The sequence below is a fragment of the Cynocephalus volans genome, chromosome 12 (assembly GCF_027409185.1).
Source record: "Cynocephalus volans isolate mCynVol1 chromosome 12, mCynVol1.pri, whole genome shotgun sequence".
In the NCBI taxonomy this organism is placed as follows: Eukaryota; Metazoa; Chordata; class Mammalia; order Dermoptera; family Cynocephalidae; genus Cynocephalus; species Cynocephalus volans.
The window spans coordinates 56,112,151-56,130,411 of NC_084471.1; the positions used below are offsets into that span (position 1 = coordinate 56,112,151).

Sequence of the window (18,261 nt, forward strand, 5' to 3'; positions counted from 1 at the left end):
GCAGTTTTATCACATGGGTAGATTTTTTACCACATGGGTTTAATATGTTTTTGTTTATGTAAAACAAACATTGATTCTCCAGCACCCACTAAATGATTTATACCGCATATGCAAATAATAACCTCAGAAATTGTATTTAAGACTTAGGCTTTAATATTTTTAAACTGACAGCAGAGTACTCAATAAAACCCAGCATATTTATTAGTAGATGCTATTTGTGGTATGTGATTACATAATTTGAAAGATGGCATGGTAGTCTTGTAACATTTGCAGTTAAAGAACAAGCTAATTTACCTGTAAATTTTTAAAAATTAGAAAATTAATCCTTTTACTCAAAAGTGAAAAGAAATTTACTAAGTACTCAAGCATAATTTTCCAAGTAGGAAGTGGGTAGCTTTGGTGAAGTTCAGGGCATCTTTTCTATTTCTTCTCCTAATTTAGGAAAATATTTATTATATAACACAATATGTTGACATAAAAAGAAAATACAAAGAAGTACTTACGTATTATAGCTATGAATATAAATCTTATGAGCTGTCATTTGTTGTAGTGAAAAAACATGAATTATCATTCGGTGAAGAATATCACTAGTTTCTGCAAAAAACTGGTCAAAACCCCAACACTTTTCCTGATCAGCTTCAAGAATGTTTGCAAGAACAGGGGTAAGTAGAACCTGAAGACCCCTAAAATAGTATTAAAAGAAGTTACCTGAAGAGTAACTATGTCGTATTTTGTTTAGGTACAAAATCATAATATTTACCAACAAATCAAAGGAAATATTATTATATTAGATTAATTAAAAAAATTAAAATCTGCCAACTTTTCAGAAAGCCAGATAATCTCTGTTTAATATCACTTGTCAATGAATCAGGGATTATATAGCATTTTTATGTTAACTTACCTTTTACTGATTATTTTCTTAATTCTCTCCTTCCCAAGTTTCCTCACTTTTCCAAACACATTATAAAATTGTATTTACATGGCTATCCAGGTGAGATCAGTAGTTTAGAACCAGATGGTCATAAGGATAAGATAATGGTTTAATATCCGGCATCAAAGGACCTTTAACGTCCTTGTAATAAGGCACTCCAATACATAAATGTTGAATCTATATGCCTTTTTAGGAAGTAAAATTATGATAATAATCTAGCAATCAATTAGTGCCAATTCAACAAGGAATAATCTTTGACTAAAAAGCTTATATACTTTTTAAAAAATTAGTGGAAGGACCTTTACTTTTTCTCATGCTTTTTACCACATTATAAAGCATGTTCAAATAGACTCCCAATTATGGATTTCAGTCTTCAAAATATACATTTGGCTATGTGACAGACACTGGAATAATTCCTTATCTGCCAACAGTTTTTAAAGAATATACTGGACACTTTTTATTTTTGCCTAATGGGCCCATTCTCCCTTCTTTTGTAAGAGATTCCAACATCCCCACTCTCTAACAGCACTCCCTGTGCAGAGACAGACATACAGCTGGGTTTGATTACTAAGATTGACTGGAGATGGCCAGGTGGTAGTATGAACTAGTTCAATGAGAATCAACCCAGAACTCTTTATGAAAACAATTGGGAAAGGAAGTTTTTCTTCCCACTGGGCTTTCAAAGCTATGAGAATGTTAATCTGGGAATGCCAGCAGCCATTTATGGCTTACAATAGGAGCTAAGCCAGTAAACTATAACCTGTGTGTAACCACTTTTAAATTATATAACTACCACACTCAGGAAAAATGGAAGTTAATTCAGTACTCACAAATTCTAAATACTGATAAGTGTCTTGGCTTTATTTCCAGAATAAAATCTAAAATAATTTACTTTCTACTTTTATTTTCTTTCGCCTTAATTCTTTCTTTTTGATAATAGGATTCTTATTTGACAATATAATTTGTTTGAATTCTCGCTGGTTTGTTTTTCACAACTCCAGTTGAGAAATTTACTCATATCTACACCATTATTTGTGGTCCGTCAATATGGAAGTTAGTACAAAAGATACCAAGGTCCTGAGAGGGATCGCCACATTGGGAGGAACTCTAAGACCAATAATTAGCAATCTCAAAAATGTATGGCCTATGTCCTAATAGAGATCTGGGAAAATTATTCATATAGCTCAGAATAAATCTTTACATCACCAGAAATGCAAAATCATATCAAAGCCCATGCTTTAATAACATCGAATTAAAATAAGACCTAACTACACTTAAGTAATTGAGTATCTGCGATTTTAGGCAAAAAAATTTTGAACACCAAAGTGCAAAAAATAAGAATTAGATACACTATAATTTACCGAGAAAGACTACAAGAGACAGGCATGTCTCCACTCCAATCAATTGGTCCATTTTCTGCTTTCTGTACTCCAGATATTGCACCAGAAGGCTTTCCAGTAATTATTTTATACCTTGGAAGGAATAAAAGCAGAATAAAATAAGCAGTTCATTATTTCATGGCCTATTAATGGTCTTTGCAAAAGTATTTCCTCAATTGCACCTACAATTATCTACTAGATGAAACTTTGTGATTGATGTTCACAGGATCCATAAAACAACCAAAATACTTTGAATCTGACTGACTGAAGTAGAATAGTGGCTGTACGATTATTTTATATATGCCATAATTAATTTTCAGTTGGGATCTCAGAGTGCCATATAACAGCATCTTGATGTTCACAACAAAAATATTAATTTTTCCATCTGAAAAAATCGAGCAAACACACAAGAAAGTTATATCACAGAACGTCTCTAGACCATGAAAAAAGCACCTAATCCCTCTCACCCATATTATCCAAAGGCACAGTCAACTGAACTATAAAATTACTGCAGAATGAATAATAGCCTTCTTTGAAAAAAAAAAGATAAAACTAATAAAACTATACACAGCGCAGTACACACAGCACAGTATCAGAGAAATTCCTTGCATATTGAAAAAATATATACACATGTAGGAATAGATGAATGTATCAAAATTATAAGCCAAATTTAATATAATTTCTGATGAAAATGATAAAAATAAAGATGCCCTGAAGATAGAGACGGATAGAGAAGCAAAAGAATATTATATATGATGTAGCTAGTCAATGCAAGCAGACTTTTAGGTTTCAGCACTTTTCGAAACAAAAATTAAAAGTAGGAGGGAAATAAGAACTTCATGACTTCAATAATACTTTTACCCACATGAAAATGTAAAACAGAATATACCAGAATCTTATATAAGCTTATAGATACTATTTTTGGCACAATTTTTTTTGATTAATGTTCAAATAAATGTGCTCTGAGCAAATCAATATATTTTTTAAAAAAGTAGAATAAACCAGTACAACTGATTTAAACTGTTTGTTGCTTCCTCAGCAGAGGCAGCCAGGATTTCTGCCTTAAGAGATTTTTCAGAAAAAAAGGAAATTAATGTGAAAAATAAAGTGCATTCACAAGAGAAGGATCTGACTGTGGAGGAGTAAGAGGAGATATGTAAGATTAATACAAAAATGAAGTGAATAGAATGAATGGCAGAATTCTTAAGGGAATGCTTACAAAATTCTTAAAAAAGCTTAACTACTTTTGATAAGACACACAGATAAACACATTCATAACATGGAAATTCATAACATAAGCATCCCAGCTGACCACTGTTTCAATGTTCCATCATTCACTTCTTGCTACCATAACGTGAGATGAATGCATCCTTCTTTAGTATAGTAAGACAGTCATTATTACTGACTTCTTCAAGCCCTTCTGAACATTCTTTAGCATCTGTGTCTATAAAAAGGAGTTTCTGTGCAAATAAAGACGTTCTTCTAATGGTGTATCTGTGCATGTGGGAGTCAGACAAAATCATCAGGTATTACTAGCTGCTTATGAGTTACTTATATGTTTCTTTTATTAGGGAACATCAAACTTTCATTTAATGAATTTTTAGGGCAGCAAGAAATGATGATATTGTTTTAAAACATATCTATGAAGATAGAAGCATGGTGAACTGTTAAGTATAATTTATGTTTAATAAAAAAACACAGACTGACTTTGTGTAACAGCCTTTGTTAATGAAGAGATTTTATAAAAAGGGCACTGCTTATAATACTAGGCTCAAGATGAGGCTATACCAAAATCATCAGTACAGTTAACAGATGCCTTCTTCCCATGAATTCAAACACTGTCCTCGCTGAAAAATACTTAGATACCATTTTAGCAAAAGTCATTGTATCATCTAAATGTTTTATTTCCTCAAGCTGACAAAAGGAAAAATATGCTTCTCCTTCAATTTTGTGAGATAAGATAAAAGACTGCATTTTTACAGTTGTGATTACTTTAAGTCATGTTTGCTTACAAAAGGTAGGGTTAAATATATAAAGGTCTGAAAAGTATGTTAAGATCTAAAAGAATTGTTGAACAAGTTAGGCTGTCAGTGAGTTACTGTCCCAGACCATTCACTAAACTATACACTCACAACCTCATAGTTTTATGTGTAGGTGGAGTGGCTGCTTCTCATGAAGTAAGGTCATTCGCTAATTTCTTTTAAAATAAAAAGAAGTATGACCAATGTATGAATGAATTTTATAATAAATTTCACATCTAGAAATCCATCTCTCTTTTCGTCAATTATTTGGTTTACAATAAGTGATTTTATAAATAATTATTTCCTAATAATTATGGTAGTACATAAATATATACCATAGCAGTGAAATGCATTCAGTCTCTGGCCTGAACCTGCAACACTAGGAAAAAAATTTAATATTACATTACTGTCAAAATGTTATTCTTAAAATGATAAAAGAAACCAGATCAGTTCAGGGTAAGAATTATATTTCTTTTAGATCTGATAATGGTTCTAGTACTCCACAGAGTTGTATTACTTTTTTCAGTTTTATGGAGGAAAAATGCTGACAAGCACAGAAAGTGAAATAAATAAACAGTTTATTTTAAACAGTGTGCTGAAATAAAATTCAGAAAGAAGTATACTTTTAATGATGAACCAAAGACTGGATACCACTTACACTTTGTATATAGGATATTTAAACACAATATGGAAAATTATGCCTATTCACTTTTATATGGCTGCATTCTTATTAAAAATCAGAAATGATTGCTCAAACAATTTTTCTTAGTATATACCTCTTAACATGATGAAACAAAGTAACATATACATTTTAAAAATTACTTCTAACTTTAAATGGAGAGACCACTTACATCACTTCTTTATTCCTACGAGGCCCTTCAAATGGTCTAAATGGCAGTGATCCAGTAGCTGCGTGGTAAAATGTTACCCCAATACTCCAAAGATCAACTGTTGCTCCATATTTCTTCTGATGATCTTTTCTTAGCACTGCTCTTTCATACATATCAGGATGCTAAGAAAAAAAAGTAGATGAAAACACTATGAACTTGTGATGTATTGTAACACATTACACAATAAACGGGTACTTAATAATGCCTAGAAATTCTATCATGTTTTCCTATTAATTTCACCTTCCCAGTCTGAAAAGACGATTTTCACATCTTCCCCTCTTTCCTCAAACCTCCACCACTACCTCCTTTGACCCTCAATTTTGATTACCTCATTCCATACTTCAGTGAGGAAATGGAAGCAGTCAGATCAACTCTCCTTTATGCCCTTTATCAAATACAACCTACCTGAATCTGTTTCCAGTCCTACTTTTCAATTACAATAGAACTGCTCCTATCAAAGGCCAACTTTTCCATTCGTGCTATGAAGCCATCATATCATCTTAGCCAATTCCACAAATCAATCCTTGCAATTATCCCTTTTATTTAATGCATCAATTTTCCCCTCTGTATTGTATCATTTTCTGCTTATGAACATGCTTTCGTATCGCCCATTTTAAAAAAACTCTAAACTGACTCCACAACCTGTTCCAACAATCACCCAATTCTCTGCTTCCCACCACAGCAAAACTTCTCAAAATAGCTGTTCACACTTATAACTGTCTTACTTACTCATCTCCCATTCAGGCCTAATGCATTAAATATTATCTATAGGCTTTAACTTCCAAAACTATCTCCTACCCTGAGCTCCAGATTCAAATATCCTACTGTTCTCTTGAATGTCTAAAAAGCATTAATATACCCAAACTAGACTCTTGATTTTCCCATTCAAACCTGTTTCTTCCTAATCTTTATCCTTTAAGTAAATAGTACCACCATCTATCCAGCTGCTCACACCCAAAACCTATCAGGCAGCTTTCATTTCTTTGCACCATACCTCACATGAAATCCATCAGAACAAGTCATATAGGCTCTGAAATGAAAATTAAATTCTCTAGAATCAGTTCAGAGGACTAGCTTGACTGGGTTCACTGGGGATCTGGCGATCTAGATAAGTAGCTGGTCTGATGTTAAACACATGTCCTTAAGCACAGGAGACACTATACCTGAAATACACGGATCTTTTAAGAAATGGTGTAGGAGCTTACAGATCCAGACAGAGACTGATAGACATTTTAGCTTTGCAGAGAACAATCAGTGGTCATACATGCTTAGCTTCCTGACATCTGCCTTTATGGAAGTTATGCATTGGCAACTTTAAGATTCTTGGAAGATAAAGTTTCAAGAATATACTATGCGCCAGAGTAGAATCACCACCTGAATGATCCCAAACCAAAATAATCTCTTATGACATTGTGGGATTTGACTATGACTCAGGGGGCTGGGAACTAATGCAGGTAAATTTGCTGGGAGAGGGTTCTAAATGATGCAGTCTATGAATCTGACTCCCAAAGGGCCACGATCTCTGGATTGGGGGAAGGGTGAGTTGGTGGGGTAGGAGGAAAGACAGATGCTTTTGGGAAATACATTTTAATGAGATATCAAAAGTGGAAATAAGCATGATGAGACCTGGGCTTTGAAGTGAATGTCCAAATATATGCCAACCAGTTATATGGCATCTGAGTGGCTTTGCTGGTTCTGCAGCATAGCATATAAGCTAACTATTGTCCAAAGAAATGACAGCCAGACCTTTAACCTAGCAGCTGGCTCTTAATGTATAAATTGTGCTGTGAATATGCCAAAAATACCTGGACATGCCTGATATCTTCTAGAACATGAGGCCACCAACCTGGGAAAAGGAGATACAGAAGGAGACAAAAGGGGGATCTCCTCAATAGGTGAGATAATATATAGCCTAATTGGTATAACTGAAAATGTTCCTCAGGGAGCAACTGACTGGGAGTGGCTTGACACATGCAGGTCTGACATATTTGTGCCCATTGGCTCTCTCCTGAATGTTCTACTTGTGCTTATGTAGGGCTTGGCATTACTGAACCTGGGCTACTGCATCTGGAATAGGAGCATAAAGATAAAGCTACTCCAAGGTTTTCAGGATTATATTATTGAGATGATATACATCTATAATACTGTTTTCTTTGGACTTTAACACACAGAAGAGAGAAGATTTAACATCTGGCTTGGGAATTCCTGGGAATTTCAAAATGAGAGAGGCTTTCATTTAAATATAGAATATTTCTAGATTGCTGAGCTCAGACTATTATTTCTCTCATTTTATAACTTCTGGTGCACAGTATTGAAAACACAGCTAAGCATACTCTGCTAAGCACACTCTGAAACTGAAAACAGATTAGACTAAAATTTCAGCTTAGAGTACAGCATGGACTTGGAATTTATTTAATATTTTTTCTTTCCAACTTAAAAACCTGTTAGAGACAAAAGCTAAACTGTGGTCCTAAGAAGTTACATGAAAGATTAACAGTGGATGTTCAGGGAGCACCCTGATGAAGGCTTGTACAGGACTGATGTTTGTTTGTTATGTTCATCCCACTAATTGGGAAAGGCTATTGGTATTTAGTGAGCAGAGACCAGAGATTGAGGTATATGTTACAGAACTGAAAAGTAATCTTCCCACATCCTGAATGACTTTCAAATATCCTGCCAGATATTTGTGAGTGAGAAATCTATTTCTAACTCCATTTTATAAATAACATAAAGTATTTTTGTACAGCTTTTACAAGAATGCAGCTATTTTTAAATCTACTTTGTTTAGTTAGAAACTTTACTAAGAATTGTTTGTTGTTTTGGAAAATCATCAGTGACACCACCACCACTTGTGATGTGTGATTCACTGATAAAACATACAAGTTATCACTGTGCTTGTATTCAAAGTGGTATTACATGTACATGCAAGCATGTAAGTACTTAATTGGTTTGCTAGTGAAGCACATATTAAATACCTTTTATTTTATTATAAAATATTTTCCTTTACATTATTATTAAGATATTATGCTATTCTTTTAACTAGGTATGAGGTTGATCATACTATCTAAGAATTTCATTTCAAGGTACTAAAGGGAACACTGCAAAACACTTATTATAAAAAGGGGGTGTTGGTCTGACAAAGTTGAAACTGCTAGCCTGTAAGATCTGGCTGGCCCCTGATTAATTCTCCAGTTCCAACTCCTACCAATTGCCCCTCACTCACTAAGTTCCAGCCAAACTACCATTCTTTCTGTTTCTTGAACACTTGAGGTCACTCTTGTCTCTAGGCCTTTGCAGTTGCTGTCTCCTTCGCTTGTAATGCTCATCTCTAAATCTGCCTGGCTTGCTTCTTTCTTTCATTTGAGTTAATTCATATAGGTCCTATAGGAGGCTTTCTCTGGCTATGTTTCTTCTGCTAGTCACTCTTTATCTTATCACCTTAATTTATTGTCTTTGCAAAACTTCAATGATCTAAATTTACCTTATTTATTTGTTAATTGTTTGTTTCTCCTATCAGAATGGGGGGTCCAAAAGAGCAGGAATGGTGTTTGTCTGGTTTTCATAGAAGTCCCAGTGCACAGACAGTGCCTGGTACACAGTAGGCACTCCATAAATACTTGTGGAACAAATGAATGAAATCCATTTTCAGGTACTCTTATCTAAAAGATCATCAAATATATCTACAGATCAATTTTATAGATTGTTAGGAGAACAATTTAAGACACCTTAATTCATGTCAGGCTTAGAAAATCTGAATAAAGCTATAGGCGTGGCTAGATTTACCCTTCGTCTTATAAGATTAAAACTTTTTTCTAATTGGAAAAAAGTCATAGAATCTAAGACTTTTAAGACAGAACCCAGAGCCATGAACAACTAATGATAGCTATAAATTATAAACTTCCTGACTACAGGTTAAAAGTATTCACTTTTAAGTACATTTTCTTAAGAGTTTCAAATATTTACTAACTTTACACAACACACCTACATAAACCTTTTCAACCACACAGCTTTTCTAGCATTTCAAGTTAGACCTTTTCAGAGGCATTTCATTTTCTGAGAGCTTCTAACGATGGTCCTTTTGGTCTTTCAATAACCAGTCCAAATAGAACATTCTGTTTCAGAAATACAATGAATTTTGCTCTGCAGGGAACAGTATTATAACAAGCTCATAATATATTAACTGCTCTGATCTAAAAAAGGGAGCCTTTACTAGCTAGATGCTTCTTGAGCATACAGATAACTTTTTCTTTTACTATATAGACCCATCACATTAGTAAAATTAAGGGATTTAAGGATGCTATAAAACTTCCAAGAATTTTTAAAAGAAAAAAACCAGCACCCTTAGAAACCAATACCCAATTTCCTTGTTAGACACCATATTCATTAGAATAGAAAATTTAATTTTTGTCATAAAAATATGAGACATTTTATAGATAGTAAATTGGTTGACCAATTACCCAATTACATTTGCAATATATCCAGCTTCTTCTTCTTTTTTTTTTAAAAGATGACTGGTAAGGGGATCTTAACCCTTGACTTGGTGTTGTCAGCACCATGCTCACCCAGTGAGCTAACTGGCCATCCCTATATGGGATCTGAACCTGGGGCCTTGGTGTTATCAGCACCACACTCTCACAAGTGAGCCACGGGCCGGCCCTATCCAACTTCTTTAAATGAAATTATTAGTGATACATGACTTACCAAATATTCTTCTGTACCATACAGAGAAACAAACTGCTCATCATCTTCTAATTCTCTAGCTGCACCAAAATCTGTGAGTTTGTACACAGACTGTCCATCTTCCCCTATAACACGCATGATATTTCCTGGCTTGATATCACGGTGCACTATGCCATTCTCTCGGAGATGATTCATTCCACCCACTTTGACAATAAATATAAAACAAAAGAAATCATAATGTAGGTATCTAGGTGTATGCGTGTGAGTCTCAAATTCATTGATATGATACATTCAAATTCACTTGAATTTAATATAGTTCTTCCATAAGTTGGTCCACATCGTTTTATTCAAAGAAGTAATGCATGATATATATATCTGATATCTCATGTTTCAGTTATAGTGCATTTTAGAATAAGAATCAATATGGTCTAAGGAAGGGTCCCATCTCTCTTAAATACTATCAAAATGGTCTTGAGTACATGATTTCCTGAATTACTTTTGGTTATATATGTGGGCAATCTATCTAAACACAGGAATAATAAACATTCCCAGAAAGATATCAATCTTTCCCTACAATTTTACATTTCTTTACCTTGGGAAAAAATTTCATAAAAAGTAAACTGTACTCAATATATAAAATAGTAAAGAAGTAACAGAAAGAGAGCAAAGTGTCAGACCTGTGTCCATAAAAACATATATGCTCAGTAGTATTCCAAAAAAACCATTTTTTCCTTCCTTTTTTTTGTGTTTTTTAGAAGCAAAGGTAGCTGCATTGCTGAAATTAAGCTGTTTTGGCTAACACTGTCACTGAGTGATAACTTGAAATACTTGTTTGATGGCTGACAGATTACTGTACAAATTCAAAATATGAAAATAAATTTAGGGGTACCAATGTATAATTATTAAAACTACCAATATACTTAGGAAAGCATCAATTATCTGTAATTTCTATTTGAATAATACAGTTCTAGCATATGATTAATTCTGTTCTCTTCTATTTTATCCTCACCTAAATGGTCTCCACTCTGCTTCTAGTGTCAAGTTCAAGAATTCCCCACTAACCTTATACCTTCTTTACTGCTGGCCTTTTCTTATTCCTCAAATATTTGATTCATTTCTTTCCAAGAAGATATTATTTCTTTGCCATGTTTTTTTTAAATAACAGGTTTATTAAGATATAATTCACACATCATACCATTTATTTTTTTAAAATTCAGTAATTTTTAGTATAGTCACAGAGTTGTACAACTATCACCACTAATTTCAGACATTTTCATCACAACAAAAGGAAACCTCATACCTATCACTGGTCACTCCCCAACTTGTCCTCTTCTAAGCCCCCCAACAACCACTAATCTGCTTTCTGTCTCTATGGACTTGTCTATTCTGGACATTTCATACTTGTATAAATGAAATCATACAATATCGTGGCCTTTTGCGTCTGGTTTCTTCCACTTAGCTTAATGTTTTCAAGGTTCATCCATGGTGTAACATGTATCACTAATTGATTTCTTTTTATGAAGGAGTAACATTCTATTGTATGGATATACCACATTTTTGTTTATACATTCATCAGATGATGGACATTTGGGCTGTTTCCATTTTTTGGCTATTATGAATAATATTGCTATGAATACTGGTGTACAAGTTTTTGTGTGATGCTTTTAATTTTTTTTGGTATATACCTAGCAGTAGAATTGCTGGGTCATATAATAATTCTATATTTAACCTTCTGAGGAACTGCCAGACTGTTTTCCAAAGTTGCTGTATCATTTTACAATCCTACAATCCTAGAAATGTATGTATGAGGGTTCTAATTTCTCCACATCCTTGCCAACACTTGTTTTTGTTTGTCTTTGTGATTTTGGCAATCCTAGTGTGTATAAAGTGGTATCTCATTGTGCTTTAGATCTGCATTTCCCTAATGACTAATGATGTTGAGCATCTTTTTATATACTTGTTGGCCATTTGTATATCTTTGGAGAAATGTCTACTCAAATTCTTTGCCCATTTTTAAATTGGGTTGTCTTTTCACTGTTGACTTGTCTAGATAAAAATTCCTTATCAGATATATGATTCGCAAACATTTTCTCTCGTTCTGTGAGTTGTCTTTTCACCTACTTGATGCTGTCATTTGAAGCAAGGAAGTTTTTAATGTTGAGAAAAATCCAATTTATTTATTTATTTTTAGTACTTGTGCTTTTAGCATCATTTAAGAAAGCATTGCATAAAGGTCTTCAGTTCTGAATGTAAGAAATTTATTTTTTTATTCTATGTCATTAAATTTATGTGTATTTCAAATCACATAAATAAACAAACATACCCACATCTCGCAAAACAATTAAAAATTCAGATTCTGGTAGTCCATAGGCATTAGATGGCTCTTCTAAAACAGTGTATAAACTCCCACATGGACAAAATTCCATAATAAGTACTTTATGTCTTGTTGTTGTCTGAAAAAAATAATCACTGATTGGGAATCAACATAAAAAATAAGTTTTGATTATATGCCAGTACTTACCTGATTTCATTTAAATGTAGCATTTGCTACAATGATGAAGACATTTTGAATTGCTTCACCTGGGACTAATTTAAGTACCTGTTGACTATACACATATAAGAATTAACATCTTCCCTGTTAAAATTATTTCTAATTTCTTATGCATAATAGTACATTCAGAAAAATAGCTCTTCTAACAAATCTCTTATACACTTAAAATTCTTCTCATAACAAGTATTTTTACTTCAAGGAAGGGAGTCCTACCCTTAAAAACAAATGAGTGGTAGAATAGCATCATCAATTTAATAACAGATTTACAGGGGAAAAGAAATACTGTCAAATTACATATACACAGCGATTACAAGATGCATGCCAATTTCAGAAACTTGAAAATGTAAAGATGAGTCTTAATACCCAATATTCATCTCCAATTTTTTATCCTTTATTCCTTTTATAATTTTTTCAACATATACCCAAAACACTTTTATAAAATATTTTGAATTCCTCTACTATTCAGTAGTTATTAAAAAAGAGAGAAATAAATTATAAAATAAAAGCTGTTGGTTTTAAACGATAAAATAATTATTTTGATTGTTGAAAATCTGGGAAGTATCCATAATTCCATAGATGACTCAGAGATAATTATGTTAATATTTTGGTATATTTCCTTTTAGTCTCTTTTCTATGGATCATATCATGTTACAGACACAAAACAGTTTGTATATACTGTTTGTATATATATAGTTTGTATACTATATATATCAAGATCATACTACATATATATTTTTAATCCTGATTTTCTCACATAATATTATATGTAAGCATGTTCCCAGGTGATTAAAATTTGGTAAATATCTGTTTTCATTACTGTTTAACTATTGTGTATTAAGAATCAACTTTACTCAAAGAGAAGTTGGGCTTTTGCCTTCAGCTATTGGGAAGTAATCTTGGGCCTCTGAAATGTCCTGTCTGAAATAAGTGTGCCCTTGTTCATCTAGAGGCTTTGGTCACTGGACAGTCTAACCATGTGATGTCTGATGGGGGCTTTAGGACACATTGTATCAGTTCCAACCTCTAGAGGAAATGGAGACTAGAGGAATTAGCCTGAACCTCTGCGAGGGATGGAGACTAAGGTCAGCCATGCAGGCAGTATGTGATGAAGCCCCAGTAAAACTCTGGAAATCAAAGGCCTGGGTGAGCTTCTTGGGGTAGTAACACTCTGTGTGTATTGTCATACACCAATGCCAGGAGGATAATGTGTCCTGAAGACAAGGAAGCTTCATGTTTGGAAGCCTCCTCCATTCCACCTCTGTGTTTCTTCTTTTGGTTAGTTCTAATTTTTATCTTTTTGCTGTAATAAAACTGTAATTATAGGTATAGAGCTTTCCTGAGTTAGGTGAGTCACTCAACTTTCTAGCAAATTATCAAATCAGAGAGTGTCATCTCATCGAAACCCCCAAATTTATAGCCAGCTGGTCTGAAGTGAGAGTAGCCTTGGGGCCTCATGAACTTGAGGCTGGTGTCTGTAGTGAGGGCAGTCTTGAGGGACTGTTCTCCCTGACTATGCAGTTGGTGTCAGAAGTCTTCGGGCAGACAAGGCAGTCAGGAAGGATAAGCTCTCTTAACCTTGAGTCTGGCTAACTTCAGGTAACTGTCTATCACACTTTCTAACTAATTCAACTTATTCCTTTATTCTAAACAGGGCACCTGTTAACATCAATATGCATGAAATTATAATTTACATTTCTGATTACTTCCTAAGAAATAATCACAAAAAATGAAATCCCTAGGATAAGGAGTATAAACTACCAGATTGTTTTTCAAAAGGGATAATTTCAGTGATTACTTATTCTAAGGGAATTAAATTAGATTTCCATTTCCATTATTTCTAGATTATTTTTCCTACTGACATTCTTACTTTCTTTATTTCCTCCCCAAATAAATTATTTTATAATTGGACTTCATGTATTAATCTCTGGATTCCTAGAATTTCTATTCTTCTACAAAGGCTTCTTTGTATTGTTTGACTTTCTCCTTGCTCCTTTCATAATTAAGTCAACTTAACTTCAGTTAGCTGCTGATTTTTTTTTTTTTTTAAAGATGACCGGTAAGGAGATCTCAACACTTGGCTTGGTGTTGTCGGCCATCCCTATATAGGATCTGAACCTGTGGCCTTGGTGCTATCGGCACCGCACTCTCCTGAGTGAGCCACGGGCCGGCCCTTGCTGCTTTTTTTTTTTTATTAGTAACAATAATGGTAACCATATTCTATACCCTTTTATTACTCATACTACTTTTTGTGATTCCACTCTTATGCTACTTTATTTCTATTGCTATATCTATTCAAGAGTCCTTGTGATAGAATATTTCGTTAAGCCCTAATTTTCACGTTTTTTAACCCATTTTTTAATATTAGATTATATCTCCTGAATCATAATAACTACAATAAATATGACGACAAGATTAATTAAAGTCTGAATACTTACCTCCTCTTCAATAGCAAATAATTTGACAATATTTTTGTGATTGAGTTTTTTTAACACTTCAAATTCTCTCATCTGAACATCCACTGGACGAAGGAAGCTTATGTTATTAAATACTTTGATAGCAAATAAATCACCAGTTTTCTAAAAAAAAGGGAGAAAAATGTTTATAATATCATAAAGACATTTATAATTCATAATATCATAAACACAATAAAAAGGTACAATTAGAACTAGCTATAGCATTCTATCTTTCTGATAGTACACCATGCATCTTTTAGACATAGGTAGTTTGTACCAGGATTCCTGACTTTTTTTTGAAAGTTAAAATGAATCAATCAACTGCTCAATATTTCTTAAAAACCGTAGGTTCTGGAATTCAGAAAAGGCTATTTTCTCTCAGATTATAAAGCTTTCATTATGATAAAACAGTAGCAAAGATAGTCACACATCAGAAGATAAAATCTATAATAATAGCGAAAGCAAAATCGTTCGGATAAGAAATAGAAAGTGAAAGTCACAAGAGTTTCTCCAGGGCCTGATAATTTTAAACTAACCAAAACGGATTAAAAACTATATTCCACCTATGAAATTTTTATTAAGAATATTGAAGTAATACAATTAATTTTCAGGAAATACTTCCTAGCTCTGACAACGTTTGCGTGTGCGTCCCTAAGTAGAAGTTGAACAATGAGGTTAAAGTGAGGTTAAAGTTAAAGTGGTTGGATTAAACCACTTCTGTCCTGGGTAACTTTCTGCAACTCCACCTAGATGACTAGGGCAGGTGGTTCCTTCACAGACCATCCCTAGAGGATCAAGGCATTTCCTTGTCTCTAATCATGTACCTGCAGCCCACCACTCTCACTCTCTCATGGCCTACTGAAGTGGTTCGATCACACCCAGAATTACAATGCACAGCCACAGCTGGGAGGGAATCTCAGAGGCACAAATTACATGCTTACATTACAGATAAACATCATACTCGCATGTTCTTCATGTTAACTTTCCTTTAAGACTTCTTCCGGGCCCTCCCACTTCCTTCCAATCACTCTAGTCAGCAAGCCTCTCCTTGGTGGCCCATCCAGATCCTTTTGAGTTTAGCCTTTCTTTTCCCCCATTTATCCAAGGTTGAACTTCCCTGGAGTAAGTGGAAAGATCATTTTCTCTTTGAGCAGAAGATATTTCATGGCTCACAATCTGTCAGGACCTCTGTACTGTTCCTGCTTTGGAGCCCTCTCGATAGTTTTCCATACAGATTCACCCTCACAGCCATCATCCTCCCCTCACCCCAGAATCATATGATCTTTTCTCAAAACCACTTAACTGCTTCATAATCCCACCCCTCAAGATCACTATTTGCAGGCCACCATCTAAGTGATCCCCCTCACCCTGATCACACCAAATACACAAATAGACATACATTCTTTCAGGAGGAAAATGAAAGAGAAAAAGAGCTACTGACCATTTTCAGACAAAATTAAGAGAGAACAACAATTTAAAGTTCAATTACACTGTTTTTCCATTTGTTCAGTCAGGGTAAGGACATGGCCAAATCTGTATATCGGCCAACAGAGAGATTCTTGTTAAGGACAATTGTCTAAAACTCAGTCTAAAATTAGGAGAATCCTAACAGAAGAGCAAGCAGGGAAAATAATACAATGTTGCAATGCACCCATTGTAGTCGAGGCCAATATTTTCCAAACTTGTGTAGTCTACATCATACCTGTGAGATTACTAAGACTCATGTGGAAATGGACCATTTTCCCTTTATTCACCTGCACAGTCATCTATCATTCACTGTCACTAAGTCAAAGCATACAGGGATACTTCAAAAAGTTTGTGGAAAAACAGAATTTAAAGATAATATGAATCTTTCCATAAACTTTTTGAAGCACTCTTGTATATGAATAATATTTATAGATCTACATGTGCAGATCAAGACATTCTTCCTATATCTCTCTTCCCTTCAACTTCACCATGGTTATTACACACATATACATTCCCCTACACACAGCAGTAGCTAAAGGCAACAATGAAAAAGACAAATCAAGTTGGTAATATACTTTAAATAACAAGCTTTAAACTTAAGAACCTGGTCATTCTAAACAATAAAATAAAAGGGCTTAAGAAGCTTGCCGGTTAGTTCGCTTGAGAGACTGTGGTTCTGGTAACATCAATGTCAAGGGTTCAGATGCCCATACCAGCCAGCCGCCAAAAACCAACCAACAACAACAAAGAAAAACCCCAAACAAAAAAAATACACACACACAGAAAAAAAAAATGGAGAGCTAATATCATGGTTTAAAATCCTTTAAATAGTTAAGGGGAAGCAGGATTTTGGGGGGTATAGTCCTAAAACATATCACCAGGAAGACTGTTAGGGACCAAATAATCAATAGGGTCTTAGCAATCTTTTAAGTTAATTCTTACACCTCTCAAATCATTATTTTAAATCTCCACACTATACTGAATAAAGTACATCTTCGCTTCCTTTGAACTTCAGGTTATTTTAGGGTAGTCTAACCTATCCTCATTCATTCATTTTTTCATTCAATGAACATTTACAGAATGCCTACTATGTGTAGGCACTTACATGAAGTACACTGAATATCTAAGTAAGGAAAGAGCACCAAATATGTGAAATATCTACTAGTGCCAGGTTCTTTAAATATGTCTCATACAATCTCTATCACTATTGACTATATGCCATCTCATCAGTTTCCAACTTGCATCCTTTCTAATGTCACCTTGCTACTAAACTTGAAATTTTTGTGTACAGGGACTGTGCATTAGTTGTAGTTATTTTCACTAAGTCCACCACACTGCCTGATGCATACCAAGTGATTATTAAAGTTTGTTAGAATCGAGGAGGATTAAAACATCATTTACTTCAAAACAAATTTGGAGAGAGTGGACGTCTGGCTTCTGAGTGGGAACCTTCATAATGCAAGTGATAAAAGAGAGAATTAAAAGTGGGTGATGTTGAGAGAGGCAAGATTTTTATTCAAAAGTGTGCCCAGTGACACACTGTGGAAAAGGGAGGCAAGCACAAGACGGTACAATCTCCATGGTCTGTGTTGGAAAACGGGTCAGGCAGCTGGATTCTCTTACACAGATGCCAATGAGAACAAAGGCATCACCTGGGGAGAGGAGACACGGATGGAGTATTTGGAGAATCCCAAGAAGTACACCCCTGGAACAAAAATGATCTTCCCTGGCATTAAGAAGAAGGCAGAAAGGGCAGACTTGACTGCTTATCTAAAAAAAGCTACTAATGAGTAATAGTTGGCCACTAACTTACTTATTACAAAACAGAAATGTTTCATGACTTTTTATGTGTACCATCCTAATTTAATTGATCTCATACAGGCTTCCGG

General features: G+C 34.3%; 1 protein-coding gene and 1 pseudogene across 2 annotated transcripts in view; one reads left to right on the forward strand and one right to left on the reverse strand.

Moving 5' to 3' along the window:
• Nucleotides 1-18,261, reverse strand: part of TBK1 (TANK binding kinase 1) — a 40,503-nt gene that overhangs the window by 15,549 nt on the left and 6,693 nt on the right. For both annotated transcript variants that reach the window (XR_010021337.1, XM_063075107.1), the window contains exons 3-8: nucleotides 14,888-15,028; nucleotides 12,225-12,354; nucleotides 9,923-10,104; nucleotides 5,183-5,343; nucleotides 2,293-2,403; nucleotides 504-683 (exon numbers count right to left, since the gene is read on the reverse strand). Coding sequence is in view for 1 of the 2 variants with exons in the window: in XM_063075107.1 (XP_062931177.1) it covers nucleotides 504-683; nucleotides 2,293-2,403; nucleotides 5,183-5,343; nucleotides 9,923-10,104; nucleotides 12,225-12,354; nucleotides 14,888-15,028 (905 nt within the window). In the remaining variant the exon portion in view is untranslated. The remainder of the gene's footprint in view (nucleotides 1-503; nucleotides 684-2,292; nucleotides 2,404-5,182; nucleotides 5,344-9,922; nucleotides 10,105-12,224; nucleotides 12,355-14,887; nucleotides 15,029-18,261) is intronic.
• Nucleotides 15,153-18,166, forward strand: LOC134360932 (cytochrome c-like; annotated as a pseudogene).